An 18825-nucleotide genomic window follows, 5' to 3' on the forward strand; every position below is an offset into this window, starting at 1 on the left:
TGCGTCGCGGATAGATTTGGAATAGAACCCACGCTTTTGACACGCATTTTAATGATTAGGAAATGTGTACTATCACCTCTAGTACCCTACCGACTACCATTTACAAGGTAAAAAAATGTTAGACTATTGGGACTCGAACACAAGAAAAACTACTTATCAGCAAACTTTGATGCCCTAACGACCACGGCTAACCATGAAACTTACGGTTGACTGCTTGTGTACTACTGATATACTCAGTAGCAACAACTTACTAGCTTGGGAAATTTTTAATAATTCTGTGATAGTTGGACAGGAAGCATGACATACTTTATAAATATATACATAAATTACATTGTAACAACTTAATTTCGCACAGCATCATGCAGATGTAGATTCATCTTCATGAGTAGCCATCTTGATTCTTTACAGCAGCGTCCCCGATAAGAGCCAAGTCCCAGACAAGAGCGTTAACAGCCTCTCCAACTTCGGCATAGCTATACTCGAGAATATTTTCCCAGATTGCACATTAACGAAAGTTGTAGTACGCGGTTTCAACCGAACTTCCAGATAAATGTCCAAACTGCCAAATAAATTTATACCGCACTTTTATCTGGCTGTCATAGTACAGGCCCTTAGTGAGCTTCCAGTCGCCAAGAGTGAAAGACACTTCAGGCTGGTTGACAGTAGCCTGCTGTTGATGAGAGCGTAGGGAGGTTGCACCACATGAAGTGCCTTGTGTGAATGCTACAGGCCTCTTTCTACACCTCTGGTGGAGTGGAGTGGAGTGGAGTGGAGTGGTGTGGAGTGGAAAGCAGTGGATCGTGTGAAAGGAGCCTAAAGTGCAGTCCTTCCCTTGAGCTAATAACTCACTGGAACAAACAAACAAACAAACAAACAAACAAACAAACAAACAAATACATTTGTTATCATGTGAGGGGTTTTTTTTCAGGCAGTTTCTAAATTTACTTATTCATAAATTAGTTTTGAAGTTTTGACAGACTGTGGAACTCGACAGTTATAAATTATGTTGGTCTGTTATTGGACATTATAAATTTTCCAGCTAACTCATTCCTGGTTGCCAGCGTTTGGCCCCTGTGTGCTAAATTGGGCTCATCAGTTGGTAAATAGCACACCTACCATACCATGGAGGCCACTGCGTAGGCTACTTGGAGGCGCCGGCAGCGTCAATGCACTAGGAGAAACTTTGTCTCATCTTCAAAAATTGATGCCTGCGCGGCCATCACATGATAAAGATATTGATTCCCGAAGGGAACCTAAATATGTGATCCGAATGAGTAAATTCATAACATAATGGTAATATAACGGTGAAAATGGGAAACCATGGAAAACCATCTTCAGGGCTGCCGACAGTCAGATTTGAACCCATTATCTCTCAGATGCAAGCTCACAGCTGCACGACCCTGACTGCACGGCCAACTCACCCGATATAAAAATGGGTTGGTTTTTTTTTTTTTGCTATGGGCTTTACGTCACACCGACACAGATAGGTCTTATGGCGACGATGGGATAGGAAAGGCCTAGGAGTTGGAAGGAAGTGGCTGTGGCCTTAATTAAGGTACAGCCCCAGCATTTGCTTGGTGTGAAAATGGGAAACCACGGAAAACCATTTTCAGGGCTGCCGATAGTGGGATTCGAACCTACTATCTCCCGGATGCAAGCTCATATAAAAATGTTTAATATGCATAATATAATATATACATGGTCATAACATGACATGGTCTTATCAATTTATTTCTTTTAAGAAATGGCTTCAAATATCACGAATCTGACCAACATGGAAAATATTACATTTATAAATATAATATGCATATACCAGGATTTGAACCACGCCTGCATGGTGTGAAGCAAGAAGCTAGCAACCAAATCAATCAGCTAATGCGCCTGCAGCAATTTTACAATACAGAGATATTTTTTTTTTGCCATTTGCTTTACGTTGCACCGACGCAGATAGGTCTTATGGTGACGATGGGTCAGGAAAGGATTAGGAGTGCGAAGGTAGCAGCCGTGGCCTTAATTAAACTAACCATATTCAGGGTTGCCGATAGTGGGGTTCGAACCAATATAAATGGTCCGTTATTGGACATTATAAATTTTCCAGTGGCGAAATGCTGGCAACCAGGATTGAGTTAGCTGGAAAATTTATAATGTCCAATAATGGACCATTTATATTGGTATTATAAATTTACTCATTCAGGACAAATATTTCAGATTCCCTATGGGAATCAACATCTATATCAACACACACTTCACAAAGAATAAAGGTGGTATAAGTCGAGATCCATCAAGATGGCCCTTCAATAAGTGATGAAGGGAGGAAGCAGGAAAGTGAAATCAAGCTTATTAGGGTGCTGAGAAGGATACACAAGAATTGGGACTGGTGAGGAGAGAGCCAACCTGTCTGAGGATGGCAGTGTACAAAGATGAGAGACTGTCCTTGGCCTGGTTCTTTTTCCTGTTTGTCCTCGTCTCCTCTTTCTGTTGCTTTCTCTTCCCACACCTATTGTTACTTTTATCCTATTATGAGTTTTTCTTCATGCTCCCATCTTTCTACATATGACTTGATTAGTCCCAAATAACTATAGTTGTACACAGCAAAAGAGATAAGACATCACTGATCTAGTAACAGCTCTCTGTCAACCATGAATATTACCAAGACAAACTACAATATATCAGACCTTAATGCAGCTATCGATATCAGCTAAAATGGCGCCGCGATTGGTTTGTTCAAATGTAAACATTAGCATGTGCGAAGCATCAGTTTAGTCCTTTCTGTTGGTTTGGTTTCATTAGGAGACGTTAGTGTAGTGATGTATCTCGTACTTGACCTCTGACCAATTTGTACAGATAGTGGAATTTGACGTTCTATACCTCGCAATTTTGTGTAACATAACGTATGCTTACTACCTACATTTGTAAACAAGTTAATCAACATTTTCAACTAGAGCCCACATTTGACTCCTGCACACGTTCTACGTCCTGTCTGTTATATTTAAAGCAATATGGATCATTGTGTTTTCATAATTCAGCTTGTGGGCACTCTATTTTAACTTACATTCTGGAAACACCACGTCACATAAGTTGCATTTTAATTTTCGTTTTTCCGTAGGAGTGGTGTTCTCCTTCGTGCTGTTTTTATAAAAAAAAATTACTACTGTTTTTAAGACGAAGATTCAATAATAGTTTCAGACACAAGGTTTTGAATGGACATTGTGATAATTTTAAATGTTCATGTTATCATGTTTTTGAAGTATTTTAATGTTGTATTTTAGATGTAATGTAATTAGGTTTTTAGACTACTGTAATGTTAATTGTGACTATTGTCTTTTTAATATGTTTATGACTGTTCACGAACATCATTTTAAGATTAAAATTTGTCGCCGGTGGTGAGTTCATAGTCGGTGGAATTATTTAAATCTTGACTTCATGAAACCGTCATGAAAGAAACTAAGGAACAGACATTTTTGAAGAATTCAATTAAATATTGGTTTTTTTTGTTGCTGTAAATTTTTGTGTTTTATTTGTGAAATTTTGTGGATTTAAAGAATTTTTCAGGACTCACAGAAGAGAGAATTATATTTAGCGTTAAGAAAAAGAGACTGATTTTGGGGTATTGGAGACCTCCAGTAGTGTACATGTTGTAACCCATTTTGTATCACCCTGTAGTTGCCACATGGAGGCTTTGATCATGAAAATGCTGAGTTTCGCAATCGAAACCTCTAGAATATATTTCCCACATTACCATATATGCTGCTGGAATGCGACTGGCAAAAATAACAATAAATTGTATTGGTGAAACTTTGGGTCGAATCATAGGTAGCTTCCCTGATTGGCTGTTTGAGTATTTCTCAATTCCTGGCCTTTTGGCTCCTTAGCAGGAACAAGGCTCTGTTCAGTGTCTTTGGTTTTCGTATGTCTTAACGATCGGACGCACCTTGTAAGGTGGTCCGCCCAGCGGCTCCAGTCATCCCGGGGTAAGCATGTTTTCTTTTCTCAAGAGTTAAATTAATATGTAAATTCATTTGTTCAGAGTTTACCTTAGACCCTGGTTTTCACCGTTTTGGCTTTGTAATGCCTTAGTTTGTCAGCTAGGCATATCCTTGTTTTGGAGGCAATTCCTTTTATTCACCTTTTGTGTAAATGTAAATTTTAATTTTTCCATTTGAGTTGCCTCCAGTAATTCCGCGTCAATTTAGCGTAAACCTGTTGAGCTATGCGTCCCTCGCTGATGGGTATTAGGAGAGGACTGCACCTCTAAAGGTCTCTGTGCTAAATTTAATACCTGTTGTTTTCTTTCCTTGTAAACTTTTGATTTGCCTTGTAAGATGGTTGTAATTATGCCATATTCCCTGTTAAATTTTCCTTGTAAATTTCATAGTCGAAGTTATGCTCACCTTCTTAAATGTAATTGTAATATTGTGTTATTTGATTTACTGAAGAACCACTGATAGGAACCTGGTGGTTCGATTTAACCTTTCCGTAATTGATAATGTTATCCTTTTAATTGGTGTTTTAATATCTTGTTAAAATTCTATATGTTGAGTAAAACAGACTAAAGGGTTAATGTTCTCGCGTTTCTTTCCCTACAACGTCACGTAAGATCTCGTCCTCTGTAGGGTTTTCTGGCCTGCTTCCCATACATCCTTTCTCTAGTTGTCATGTTGGTAACCCTGCATAGCCATGTGTTAGGCATAGATATCAAGGATAATTTAATAAAAAACCACCTATTCAATACTTTCCACGTTTAATGTGGTTATTATCTACATGATTTTATGTAGACTTATTTGGTCAGGTACATGTTTCACCCATTATTTTGGGCATCTTCAGCCTGTAAACAACCTTTAGGTCAAGGTTTGGGACCTTTTTAACCAATATAAACATACCAATATATACACTATATACAATATATACAAACATAAGTTAATACAGTTAAGTTTTTTGTAAAATAGCCATGTGTTGTCGAAATAAATGCTTTTCCTGGAGTATCATCGGCTGACATTCTTTCAGATTTGTTATTCTGGATTATTAAATCATTACTTGTTTTATATGTACCTTGTATTATGTGCTCTCTTCTTGCAAAAGGGGGGGTTACAAAATGAATGGCTGAAGATGCTCTTTATAAGACCGAAACATGTCCCTTAAAAGAATTAGTGGTATGAAAATGTAAACACCAATAAAGGTGATTTGTATTGAATAGGTGGATAAGAAATACTTCTTATTATAATTGCTGTGAATATTAGGATGTGTTGATCGTATAGTGTGCTTGGATGTAATTCATATTACAACAGATGCACTCACATTTAGATCAAGTGTACTTAATGCATCGTGATGATTTCGTAGCTACAAATAATTTATTAGGGTGCATTAAAACATTCGAGGATAAATTTGTGAATAGAGAGGATGTTTTCCATGTACTTGATGAGCTATTTTTTCTGCATAAGGCCAAAACTTTGTGTTGGTGCCTATCCTAATACATTTCTTAATTACTATACCTTTTAAGGTTTTTAAAAGTGAGGTTATAAAGAGTGATAAAGCTATTTATTTTATCTGTGAATGAAGATTATATTCTCTTTGTTAATTAAAGGACAAGGTGTCAACTGATATACTGTCACTTACAGTATGTATTTAATTTGCCAATGATTAAGGGTGTTAAAGTGCTTTACACAAAAATGCATATGCCACCAGAACTTCAGATCGATTTTCCTATTGATTATCTTAGTGAAACAGATGTAGTATAGCAGTTTGGTGAATAATTATCAGACTCTGTGTTATGAGAGAAGTGATTTTCGTGACAAGGTAATGTTTCTAATACATTTCTTGAATGAGGTAGACTATTACATTTAAAAGCGTATGGTAACAGAAAGGTAATTCAAATAAATATAGTTCTAAAACATTGATTTAGAGAAAGAAGAATTGGCCTACAGTCTGGAATAATTTACCAATATCTACACCAACTTGAAAAATTTCCAACCTCTTCGAAATAATTTAAGTAAAGACTAGATAAACAATAATGATACGTAATCTGCCACTTGGACGACAGCCCTAAATTAAGATTGTTGGTGATTGATTGATTGATTGATTGATTGATCGATTGACTTATTGAATTAAAACTGCCACACTTTGAAACGTATCAGATATTCCCCCAGGACTGTTATTTTAGAATGCAATCCTACATTGCCCATTTCCTGGGCATACTATTTCATAGAAAATACCTATATTTTGAATTTTCCGCATATTGCTTATCTAAATATAGGCTGTTTCTAGACAGTATTGGTCTATTACCCAAAGTAAAATATTCTATTCGTTATTACTGACAACTTAGCAATTCAATACGATAATCAGAAGGTAATGTTTATTTATCACAGGCTTGTTTACTTTCAACCGATGCGTCAGCCATGTTGATTCTGTATTAAGGTCTGATATTTTTGTAGATAGTCTTGATATTACACATCAGCATCAAAAATACTGAACTTCATTCCCAAGATCATTGTAAAATATGTCAGACTGGAAGCAAACATATTAAAATGTACCAGTCCAGTATGAGAAACTACCCAAAGGCAAGGGATTTATGCTTAAAATCAAGTTTCAATTTTGGCAACATTGTTCCATGTCATACATTTGCTAACCTAGGTACTATTTACTTACATTATAATAATGTACAATGAATAATCATATATCACCATTTTTAATTTCTAGTTGAAGAAAACGGTATTTCAAACGAAACTTTTCTCATGACATGCCACAATGAACCTGAGGGGCAGACTAAGAAAATTGTTTTGGCAAGCTTAGATATTAGACAACAGTGATACTCTTCAACCAGGTCCATTCCCACTAAATAGATCAGTTAAATTAAATAGCCAATGACAATAAATCCAAAGATAATAAAGGAGAAGGAATATGTGCATACTAATTTATATGGGTAATTTTTATGCCGCATTATGGTTACTTTATGTCTGCTTCTCTTTCCTGGCCTTTTCCCAATTATCTGAGGATGGCACTTTGAACCAGTTTAACCCAGTTTTATGCCTGGATGCCTTTCCTGACACTAACCCTCTGTGCAGGGATGCATTCACTATTGCATGTTTCTGTGGTGTTTGTATGTAAATGAAGGTGTGTACTAAATTGAACACTAACACACAGCCACTGAGCTAGAGGATTAACTAAAGTTGAAATCCCCGACCCAGCTGTGAATGAAATGTGGGACCCTCTGAACCAAATACCACTACAATGACAATTCAGCCAAAGAGCTGTACATTATGGTACCTTTCAGTACATGTTGATAAAATATTTACTTCTCTGACTGTGTTCAAATTTTCATTTTTAGACCTAAGTATAGAAATGCAGGCAATTTGCACATAAAACTATATATTTCATTCCCGGAAGATGAAATTTGTTTTAGGCATAAGACCCTTTGTTTAAGTATAACTACATGGTAAGCTCCAAATAATAACACAGAAGAAGCAGTAAATATAACATATACAGTGAAAATTAAGGAGACAGAAAGCAGAGTAAAATAACTTTGTGATTCCAGCCTATTTGATACAAAGTGAGAGAGAAGGGAACAGGTATAATAAACTGGTGGTTTTGAAGCTATTTCTACCATGTGGTTACTCCATACCCTTGAGGCAAATACACCAATGTGCTTAGTGTAAGGCTGATGAAAAGCAGTGCATTTGATCTGTCATATGTCCACTTGGAAGCAGTGATGGCACTATGTCTACTGCAAAAAGAATGTCCTGGATATTTACCCATACCCTTGTGACAGGCCGCCGCGAGTATGGCGGACGGTTGTTGAATGAGCCCTTATCTGCTACCCTTTGTTGGTTTAGATCCAACTGTGATGGCTGTCGATACCGTTCCTCTGCTGGTCGTAGATCCTCATCACACTGGAACAATCAACAGATTAATCCACAAGATATTCATAACTTATCATTCATAAAAACTGGAGATACAATAACCTATCAAATATGCGGAACACATTCTATATCCCATCCTAAATGAGGCCATTTATAAAAGATGCTCACTGGAAGTGAAATATGATCCACCATGGATGAAAAGAGGATCAACATTTCAAATGAGATAAGGAATCACAATAATTATGCATAGAGATACAAAATATTTCCCTCTCACAACATTATATGATATAGAGTCATACAATGTAATAGAAACCAACTTAGATGGAGGGAAATGCAAGGCTATGACTTAATACAACAAAGAAATTCTTGAAAAAAGATATATTTTAGAAGGAAATTCTAAAATGAGTTTAAAAGCCTGTGTAAAATATAATAGCATAATTAGACGATCTCCAACCTAACATGGAACCTGATGCAAATTTACCCCAATCGCTTCTGCTAAAATTCCTTCTAATTTTATATTTGTGGTCTGTCCTGCCGATGTAATCATTTTCCAACTGAAGCCTCTCACGGATATCTCCCCATGCTTCTTCTCTTATATAGGCTCTAAATAATCCTATAAGTCTAGTTTTCTCCCTTCTCTTACTTAAAGTTTCCCACCCAAATTCCTTTAACATTTCTGATACACTACTCTTTCTCCTGCAAACTCAAAACAAGAAATGGCAACAGAAGCTCCAGTGGAGCAGACTGCTACCACAAGCAAACCAGGAACGTCCGTAGAGACAGAACTGAAGATTTCTGCATCAAAGTCAACAGATTTCATATCAACAGACCACCTCGCAACAGTGCATATTACAAGGAAAGGAAGAGAGCGAGGAAGGAAGCCAAAATAGCGGCTGGAAATCGGACGGAGAAGCAGCCAAGGAACAGAGATCGACGAGAGGCTATCCCTCCTACAATGCCCAAAAGGTAAAGGTCAGGGGATAGTATGCCATCAAGTTCGGCTACTAAACCGCCCACCAAGAAACAGAAAGAAGAGACGGTCATGTCCTTTTCGGAAAGACTAACTTCAATCAAGGTAGCAATAATACCTAAAATCTTTCCAGATGGGAAACTGAAGGAGGAAGACGTGAAGGAACTTTCATCAGCTCTGATAGCACAAACGAAACAGCCGTCAGATGGATGCCTTCCAGGCTTCCTTGAGTTTCCAAGGCTGGAAAGTGGAGCAATGGTACTGATCTGTGCAAATCCAGAAACTAAAAGCTGGCTGGAACAGACAGTGGCCAATTGCAACCCTTGGAAAGGGGAGAATTGGGAGGTAGCAGAAGCCAAGAAGGTGCTGAATACTACAAAGGTCATCACCAAGTTTCCTCCTTCATTTGACAAGATGAAGGTTGATGATGTGCTTGTCAGGATACATCAGCATAACACCAAACTTCCGACGAAAGAGTGGAGAGTGGTGAATGCAACAACTACTGATGACACAGGAAGGACAATTGTTTTGGCCCTTAATGAAAGAGATTTGGAAGAACTCAAGAAGAGAGGCCTTAAGGCCAAGCTTGGACTTGGGCAGATCGAATTTCAAGTAATTAAGGGAGAAACAAAACCTAGCGTTAGCATGGATGGTACTGAAAGTTCTACAGGCCAACCTACAACATAAAAAATCAGCTGTGGCCAATTTCGTCAGGAAGTTCAAGTCTGAGGCTACTGATGTGGCTCTTATACAAGAGCATAGGTAGTTAAGGGCAGAGTAGCAGGACTGGCAAAATCTGGAGGTAAGCTAATGTACGATACTACATCGAATATGCCTAGAACATGTTTACTTGTGAGCAGAAAACTAAATTGCCTTCTGTTGCAGGAACATTGTTCAAAGGACTTAGTGACGGCTAAGATAAAACTTGGAAATTGGGAAGGTCCCAGAGAAATAACCATAGGCTCTGCATACCTCCCATATGACTCAACTAATCTGACCCCATCAGAAGAAGTTTAGAACCTAATTTGCAATGCACAGAGCAAAGACGAACACCTAGTCCTTGGAGCAGATGCAAATTCACACCACACGGCATGGGGCAGCACGAACTGCAATGCAAGATGAGAGTCTTTACTAGAGTTTATTATTGGAACTGAGTTGACGATACTAAACCTAGGAAACAAGCCTACATTTATAAATAAAAATCGTAGGGAGCTAATAGACATTACACTAAGCACTACACATATTGCAGACTTTATTAAAGACTGGAAGGTGCTGGAGGAACCATCATTGGCAGACCACCAGCACATCCAATTTGCAATAGACGCGAGACTATGTGGGATTGAGATGTACAGAGACCCAAAAAGAACTAACTGGGATAGATACAGAGAAGTTCTAGGGAAGGCTGTACAAAAAATTCCAACTAATGTGAGAGGACAGAAAGAAATGGATGAGGCAGTGGAACTATTAGAAGAGGTTTCATGACAACTGTCCTCTCAAAGAAAAGAAAAACACCAAAAAAGTAAGGTGGTGGAACAACAAACTAGCCAAAATTAAAAAAGAGGTTAGGATGTTGTATGGAATATCATCTAGAAATTGTATGTGGGACATATATCATAGGAAATATAGATGTTGATTCCCAAAGGGAACATGAAATATATGAGTATAATCTAAAGATACAGAAAGCAAAAAGAAAATCTTGGAGATTGTTGTGTGAGAAAGTGGGATCGCACACTGAAACAGCAAGGCTCCAGAAGGTTCTTAAAGCAACCCATATAAATCAGGTGGTGACACTGGAAAAACCAGATGGGTCGTTTACTCAGGCGGGGAAGGACACGCTGGAGATGACAAAAGAAGAAACGGTTGGAACAGAGACCGGAGCTCGAAGAGCAGACTGGAACTGTGCCAACAGAATAATAAAACACAACCATGTAAAATGGGCAATCGACACGTTTCACCCTATAAAGGCTCCGGGGCCAGATGAGATATTTCCGATGCTCCTACAGGAAGGACGGGAGATACTCATCAATGCCCTGACAGACCTCTTCAGAGCTAGTGTTTAGTTTTAGTGTACGTGCCGAAATCATGGTCTGAAGCTAAAGCAGTATTCATACCCAACCGGGAGGGGAAAACTATGCCCAAGCCAAAGCATACAAACCATTATGTTTAACTTCCTCCATGCTGAAAGCAATGGAGAAAATTCTGGATAAATATATCAGAAGAACGGTGCAACTGAACTCAACGTTACATGAAAATCAGTTTGCATATAGACCTGGCAGATCCACTGAAGTAGCACTCCACCAGTTGGTATGTAAACTAGAAGAAAGCCTAGAATATAAAGAAAGTGCACTGGCAGCATTTCTAGATATAGAAGGAGCCTTCAGCAATACAACCTATGACTATGATTAAAGCATTGGAAAAGAGCAAGGTGAGTAAAACCGTCGTCAAATGGATTAAATCCATGTTAGACGGAAGGAAGATAAAAGCACCCCAGTTTGAAGGAACACTGACGGTTAGGGCCACCAGAGGCTGTGCTCAGGGAGGAGTTCTTTCGCCTCTGCTGTGGAACCTTGTGGTGAACAAAATCATAGCTATGCTCAGTTGGAACATAGCCAGTGTTCATTATGACATAAGAAATCGATTGGACCTCTGCTATTAATGTTCTACGATTTGGAAAAGGCCCGTGATACTGTACCTAGAGAGCTATGTGGATGGTTTTGAGGAACTCTGGCTGCCCTGAACATTTTGTAGAATTAGTCAGAGCACTTCATGATGGTATACTTGGATAGGTTCTTTATCAAAACGATATACCAGAAGAATTCTGAATAACTAATGGGCTTAAGCAAGGCTGTGTCCTTGCTCCTACACTTTTTGCCCTGTACCTTGCAGTCATACTCCACGAGACACCATCGGCTAACAACAAAGGTGTAGAAATCAGTTATCACTTTGGTAGAGGACTTAATCAGACCAGGCTCCATTCAAAACAACCAATCAAGCTCACCCAAGTAACTAAATTACAGTATGACTATACTTTTCAAGCTCATACACATACAGAGCAGCAATTATCAGTTAAATGCTTCAAGAAGGCATGTGTAAATGGTTTGGTCTCACCATAAGCACTCAAAAATCTAAGGCGCTTGCATAACCTGCTCCTGGAACTACTTTCGAAGATTTTAACAAGCTGTTGTAGTTTCAACATTACTGTATTGATGTGAGACCTGGAACCTTTACTGCCATGACATCAAGAAATTGGAACATTTTCACCAGCAAAGCTAAGGGCCATTATGAACATTAGATGGGAGTATTATATATGTGTCAGTTCTTAAAAGAGGACAGATGAACAGCATAGAAGCCTCCATCATCTGCCACCAGCTCAGATAGACTAGTCACATTCAATGTGTGAATGACAACCAACTACCTCGACAAATTTTGTTTAGTGAACTTAGCACTGGCAAAAGGCCTTGCGGTGCTCCTCTGAAGTTCTACAAAACTACGCTCAAGAAGACCATGATAAGCACAGGAATAAATCTGAATACCTAGCATCTTCAGGCAGAAAACCACACTCGCTGGCACACAAATATCTCAGTGGGTCTATTCAAGGATTGGCTTACTAAGTCAACAACACTGTCATAGATGAACAAAAGGAACAGACACAGAACGTATACTTGGATATGAATATTGGCCAACTACGATTAAGGATCCAAGGGAGGAGAGCATTTTCCTTCACTTCCTCATTCTGTGATGGCTGCTTATTATTCTCTTTGAGATGCAGGGTTCTATAAATCTGTATAGCGAGTAGTGTGTTTCTGTGCTCAAAGGCAGCGAGTCTCTGCATGGATATAAGGATTTCTGCGAGTACACTTGCAGTAGACAAGTGTGCCCTAGGGAGCCATCTAGCTTATTTTTCACTAGAATGTCCAAGAAGGGAAAGCACCCAACCAACTCAATCTCCATCATGAATTTAAATGAAGAATGCTGTTGATATAGAAGATCCAGGGAGTCTTAAAGTTTTCCAGTATCTTCCATTCACACCACAAATTATCTCCATACCTCTGTCAAACCTCCTTCACTGTCTATTTTGTTTCAGTTCTCCAAATTTGTATTCTCCTGATAACCAAGTGGTTCACTCAATGCATTTCATATTCATAATCAATGTGCATCCACTGTTTAACCTCTCAGGCCGGTTCTTCACGTGTGTCCGTTCACGCTTAATAGCCACTGCAGTGGTGAACCATATGTGCGTATGCTCCATACAGTCTTCTCCATCCATTCCCTTTTCCAGATTCTCTCTGGGTAGGGTAGTGTACCAAAGCCCTCCACCTTACTCTATCTTTCCACCATTCCTCTTCTAGTACTATATTGCTATCAACTCCTCTATTTGTAATACAGTCCACAACATAGCTTCTCCATCTCATTCTAGACCGTCCCCTAGGCTCTTTGGAGTCCCTGTATCCATGAATGTTATCTTTGGTATTCTCTCTCCTGGCATTCTCATGTGTCCAAACCATTTCACCTTTGGTATGTTGAAGTTTACACACTCCCATGATTCTCCTCATTTCCTCATTTTGCATTCTATCTCGTGTTGTATTTCCCTGTATGCTCAAGAACCTCATTTCAACTACTTGTATCTTACTTTGGTTCCGCTTGTCAATGCCCAGGCTGCTAAAACATAGGTTAGTATAGGTTTATACTTTGTAATAGGATACCTTCTTGCACTTTGTTGCCACATCTTTGTTCCATATAATGTCTCTCACACACTGATAGAAACTTGCAGACTGCAGTATTCTCCATCCAAATTTCCATCTTGTGACATCATGCTGCCCAAATATTTAAAAATTTTCACTACTTCAAGAGGTTAATTTACTATTCTTATCATTCCCCTGGATTTTCTGTTAGCTCTCATCACGATCAAAGTCTTGCTTTTTCGCAGTACTTATCCTCATTACAAAATTTGTTTTTTCCTCATTCCATAAATTAACATGTGTCTGCACTTCCTCTTCACTGAAAATGAAAAATGAAAACCTACAAACTGTTTTCCCATCATTGACCGGGTCAGGGATGTAATGAATGAATCATATATATATATAGGCTATTAGTACAATGGGGTCGCCACTCCCAAAGTGATTTTTAGTAATGACTGATAGATGAGATGAAATAAGAATGGAGAGTGTTGCTGGAATGAAAGATGACAGAGAAAACTTGGAGTACCCGGAGAAAAACCTGTCTCGCCTCCACTTTGTCCAGCACAAATCTCACATGGAGTGACCAAGATTTGAACCACGGTATCCAGCGGTGAGAGGCCGATGCGCTGCCGCCTGAGCCATGGAGGCTTCATTTCCTCTTCATTATCTCCCCAAATTACAATGTCATCAGCAAAGAGCATAAACTATACTTGCTTGCCCATTATCTTCTCCTTGACATTATGCAGAATTGTATCCATGATGATAATGAAGAGTAAGGGAGACAATACACTTCCCTGTCTTAAGTCTGTCTCAACTGTCAACGATTCAGTTTGACCCACTTTGGTTCTAATATAGCTTTTGCAATTTTGATACAATACTATTACCATCTGCATTCCCAATCTGTGCTTTTGTCAATGTTTTCCATACCAAATTCCTTGGGACACTGATGATGCTCCACACAGAACTACGTCAAAATGGCTTTTGTATAGAATCTATGAAGCATTCTTAGAAATTGTGTGTATAACAGTAAGTTCTAAAAGTCTTGATCTTCCCCAACCATTTATTTCACAACAAATATTTTATAAGCTTGTCACTTTATGCATCAATGAATAACGAATAATTTGCCTTATGCACTCTGTTGAGATAAAACAGAAACTATACCTAGTAAGCAAATAACAAACCAGTCTGTATCAGCATAAATTAGAACTTTATTATAACTGCGTTCTGGAAACTAAATTCAATCATCAATAAAATTTACATTTAAAGTTCTAAACTATCCACCTAAAATTTGTCAATGTAATTTTACTGCCGATGGAATGTAGTTTCCGAAAAGCCAATTATAACTGAGGCATGTGCTGCCAGTGTTTTAATTCTCTGTTATAGTTTTGGCCTAATTTAAATTCAAGGATATAGATTATGATAATTTTCTACCACCTAGAGAAGCACGCTGTAGTGTGAGAGCATTCTGATTTTGGAAATCTGGTCGAATGGACGTGTTGTCAAGTGTGCTCCATGCTCCTTGTTTCTCTTGGGGTAACCAACTATACCTCTAATAACTAAAGATCCATTCTGACAGCTGGAGGGAGGAGCATTGCACGTGCCATTTCACGATGATGTCACATTCTAGCATTCCTTTCTCTTACTCCTCACTTCCGGCTCACTTGTTCCCTCATTCATTCGGACCGCTGTGATCTGTTGTAGACTACCTGGCCAGACTGACTGACTTGGTCTCATGTTCTGTTATCTTTAAAAGGAACCGGGCTGATAAGCTCAGACAGAAGAGTGCTGTCCTTCTGATTCCAACTTAGCAGATTCAATCCTGGCTCAGTCTGTGGTTTTTGAAAGTGCTACAGGACGTAAAATCAATCACATTATTATTATTCTTTAACAGGGTTGGTACCTATAGCCTTCAACATGCCCTTTGTCCTATACTTTGTCTCTGTACACCTTATTGGCATAAATATAGGTCATAAAACAATTTGTCTCTTTGGTGATGAATTGTCACACCACGGCCGGCGGTATTTTTTCACGAGGTGGACAAGTCCTGGGCCTTCCTCTCCCTCGAGGGGTATTCATCGTACTCAAAATATATATTGAAATACAATGATTGTATGGAATTAGTATTTAAAATACCGTTAGATACTTAATAACGGCCACAAAACAGAAACAGAAAGCCACTCACACTAAACTGCTTGCGACAAGATTTAACTCAGAAGCGAGAGGTTTGGCAACTCCAAGCAAGACTAGCTAGCCAGAAGATTTATCTCCATGGCAACCGCAGTCGCCCCACTCTCGTTTCCATGGCAACCACACCCCCCACTCCCTTTATCCCACCCCGGCAGGCAGTAAACGGACCTCTCTCTAAGAAATGTCAATTCAAATTTAGATATTAGAGGTATAGTAATCTTTAATTCAATTTAAATGTAACTTACAATTCCAATGTAATCCATCATAATTTAACCTAAAAGGTTGCAAGAATTTCAAATAGGGTAATTTGCCAATTATTCCCATATCAACTTTGTTTTGAAGCAAGTTAAAAAAGAAGAAAAAGAAAAATACCCACAATTTTGTAACTTTAAACTTTAATTTTCCATAAAGCTTGTCCGTAATAGTGTGTAAAACATCAAATGTTTCATATCTTATTTTTTGCTATCGGGAAGGAATTCCCCTTTAACTTTTATTATTTTGTATATTCTCACTTTCTTTTTAATATGTAAATTTATTCTACTCTTGGTAAATGAAATGCATATATGGGACTAGCCCATTGAAAATTGACATGTAAACATCAAAGTAGGTTTTCATCAATTGTGACCACATAGCGTGACCCTTTAAAAGTGTAAGTTTTTGTTAAGCTAAATTCGTCGAACTTTTATGTTTTAAGGTTAGGTTCAAGTCTCTCGCACACTGTTCTTTTATAACTTAAGTTGTGTTTCACAGGCATCAGAGGTTGGTAGCACAACCAGAAAAACAAAACTGTTCACTTTCAGACTGTTTCCAATGTCAGACTATCATTCTGTATCTACTCTGCAACATTCAGATGTTCATGTAAATTTTGAATACAAAGTTAAAAATCGTTAAAAATGAGTAAAATAACGCATTACTTTATATCAATGAGCAAAATAAGGAAAGCTGAAGAAGTAGAAATTAGGAGAGTAGTGTTGGCAGTTTTGTTAGTAATTCTGACTGTGTGAAGATGACACACGTGATGTTTGATAATAATATTTGCCTCCTGAAAAGAGAGAAAAAAAATGTCAATGAAACATCTACTTATAGTGGCATTCAGTATGCAAGATGCATACTGTGCATGATGAGTGAAAAATTCCTTTCACTGGACTACCCTGGACAGAAGAATTTTACTGGTGTTTTAGATGTGTTGCTACTCTTCATCGATGAGAAGGTTGTACATATCATAGGAGAGGAGACAAACAGGTATGCTGAGTACGGCTGTCTGGAAGCCAAAACCGAGTGTTAGAAACTGGAAGCCTGTGACAGGTGATAAAATTTGTGTAGTGTTTGGTCTCCATATGTAAATGGGTATAGAGCAGAAGCCCAGTTATTTCAGTAAGGATGCATTTTTAGTTTCCAATCTTTCTGCAAATTATATATAAGGACCAGTTTAAAGTTCAGAATAAAACCGTATAAAATTTGTGGATTATCCATAGCTATCAACTACATTACATCCAGGGACATTTAAGACATCACTGATAAGTCACCCTGAAAATGTTATACTATTAACTTGTATAGCTCCTGAATAATGTAACAATCTTTAAAGTCCTACGAAATTTTACTCTGCTAGCAAACTTAATACCAACTAGCATGCAGAAGCTAGGCCATTTAAATGACCACCTAAGAAGGGTTTTTTCCCCCCCCCTATTACCTCTTTAACATTTTTTTCTGTCCATCTTTTCTGTCCCCTCCCTCCCATTTCTGACTTACTTCTCCCTTTACTTTTCTTTCATTACTCTTTATTTTTCATTACTATTCTCATCCTTCTTTTATTAGTGATAACCTTGTTATTTTCTTCAAAAAGAAAAATCTGGAGCAAAAATAGAAATATACATTTTTTTTGATTGATTGACTGACTGATGTGTTTATTGTTTAAAGGGGCCTAATATCGAGGTCATCGGCCCCTAATGGTACGAAATGAGACAAATTGAAATGACAACTTAAAATTCCAAAATCCTCCACTGACCAGAATTCAAAGCATGAGAATGAATGAATGAATGAATGAATGAATGAATGAATGGACAGATCCACAGTGCCTCACATGCACAGAACCTGGCATAAAACAATAGTATTACTGATGAAGGGACTGCTTCTATAGCACGATGCTCAATCTATTATGCGTACAGTCGAAATGGGTCCAAAATCCAGGTCATCGGCCCCTCATAATGGTATTTATCACTAGGAAAGTAGAATCATGCCATGTGTCGTGTTGTGGTACTAATCAAAAGTAGCGGAGACTCGCGGTATTCCACACATTATGGTACTATTCACAGGTAGTCTAATGAGCTCATGTAACACAGACCTATGGTGTTCCGTACATTACGGTGCTATTTGCAGGCAATGCAAACCTATGGCGTTCCTCACATAAGTGGACTAACCACAGGGACTCGTACTATCCCGTGGAATTCCTCACATAGTTGGAACTCAGCATAGGTAAGGCAGAACCATGGTGTCGCTAATCCCATGGTGTCGCTCATATAGCACACAATGTCGCTACTAATCACAAACCTATTGCGTACCTAACATAGTGGTACTACATGCAAGTAAATGCAACCCATGGTGTTCCCTGCTTGATGGTACTAATTACAAGTAGTTTCATGGTTCTAATTGGATCATCCCTTGGTCGCCCCTTTTAGTCGCCTCTTACGACAGGTAGGGGATACCATGGGTGAATTCTTCGTCTGCCTCCCCAACCCACAGGGGGAATGTGTTTGGTTCGCGAGAGGTATTTTATTTCCCTCAAGTCCGCCGGCAAGCCAATTAGGACCCCCCATCTGCCACCTGGGACGCGAACACGTGGGAGTATCACCTCTTCCCCTGCTGTGCCAGCGTAGCAGGTTTGTAGCAATTTATTATTATTATTTTATTTTTAGGTTTTTTTTTTTAATACAGTAGTCCATATTTGCCAACTGGTGACTAGCAAGAGTTTTACGGTATTTCATCAACAGAGCAAGGATAGACTAATTCAAACTTCTCAGTGTTATTAGAACAATGATTGATTGTTTCACATCCTCGGAAGAGAAACTCAACAAAATCTTTGTAAAACAAAGATCTCTTGTAGTTAGTATTTTTCACATTATAAAAACCCAAGAAATAT

General features: G+C 38.4%; 1 protein-coding gene across 1 annotated transcript in view; it reads right to left on the reverse strand.

Annotated features, from left to right (window-relative positions):
• LOC136874690 (cilia- and flagella-associated protein 410) overlaps positions 1–18825 on the reverse strand; it is a 366316-nt gene that overhangs the window by 20454 nt on the left and 327037 nt on the right. Inside the window, exon 7 of the mRNA XM_067148329.2 lies at positions 7746–7883. Coding sequence (XP_067004430.1) covers positions 7746–7883 — 138 coding nt within the window. The remainder of the gene's footprint in view (positions 1–7745; positions 7884–18825) is intronic.

This window comes from Anabrus simplex, chromosome 5 (assembly GCF_040414725.1).
Source record: "Anabrus simplex isolate iqAnaSimp1 chromosome 5, ASM4041472v1, whole genome shotgun sequence".
Classification (NCBI taxonomy): Eukaryota; Metazoa; Arthropoda; class Insecta; order Orthoptera; family Tettigoniidae; genus Anabrus; species Anabrus simplex.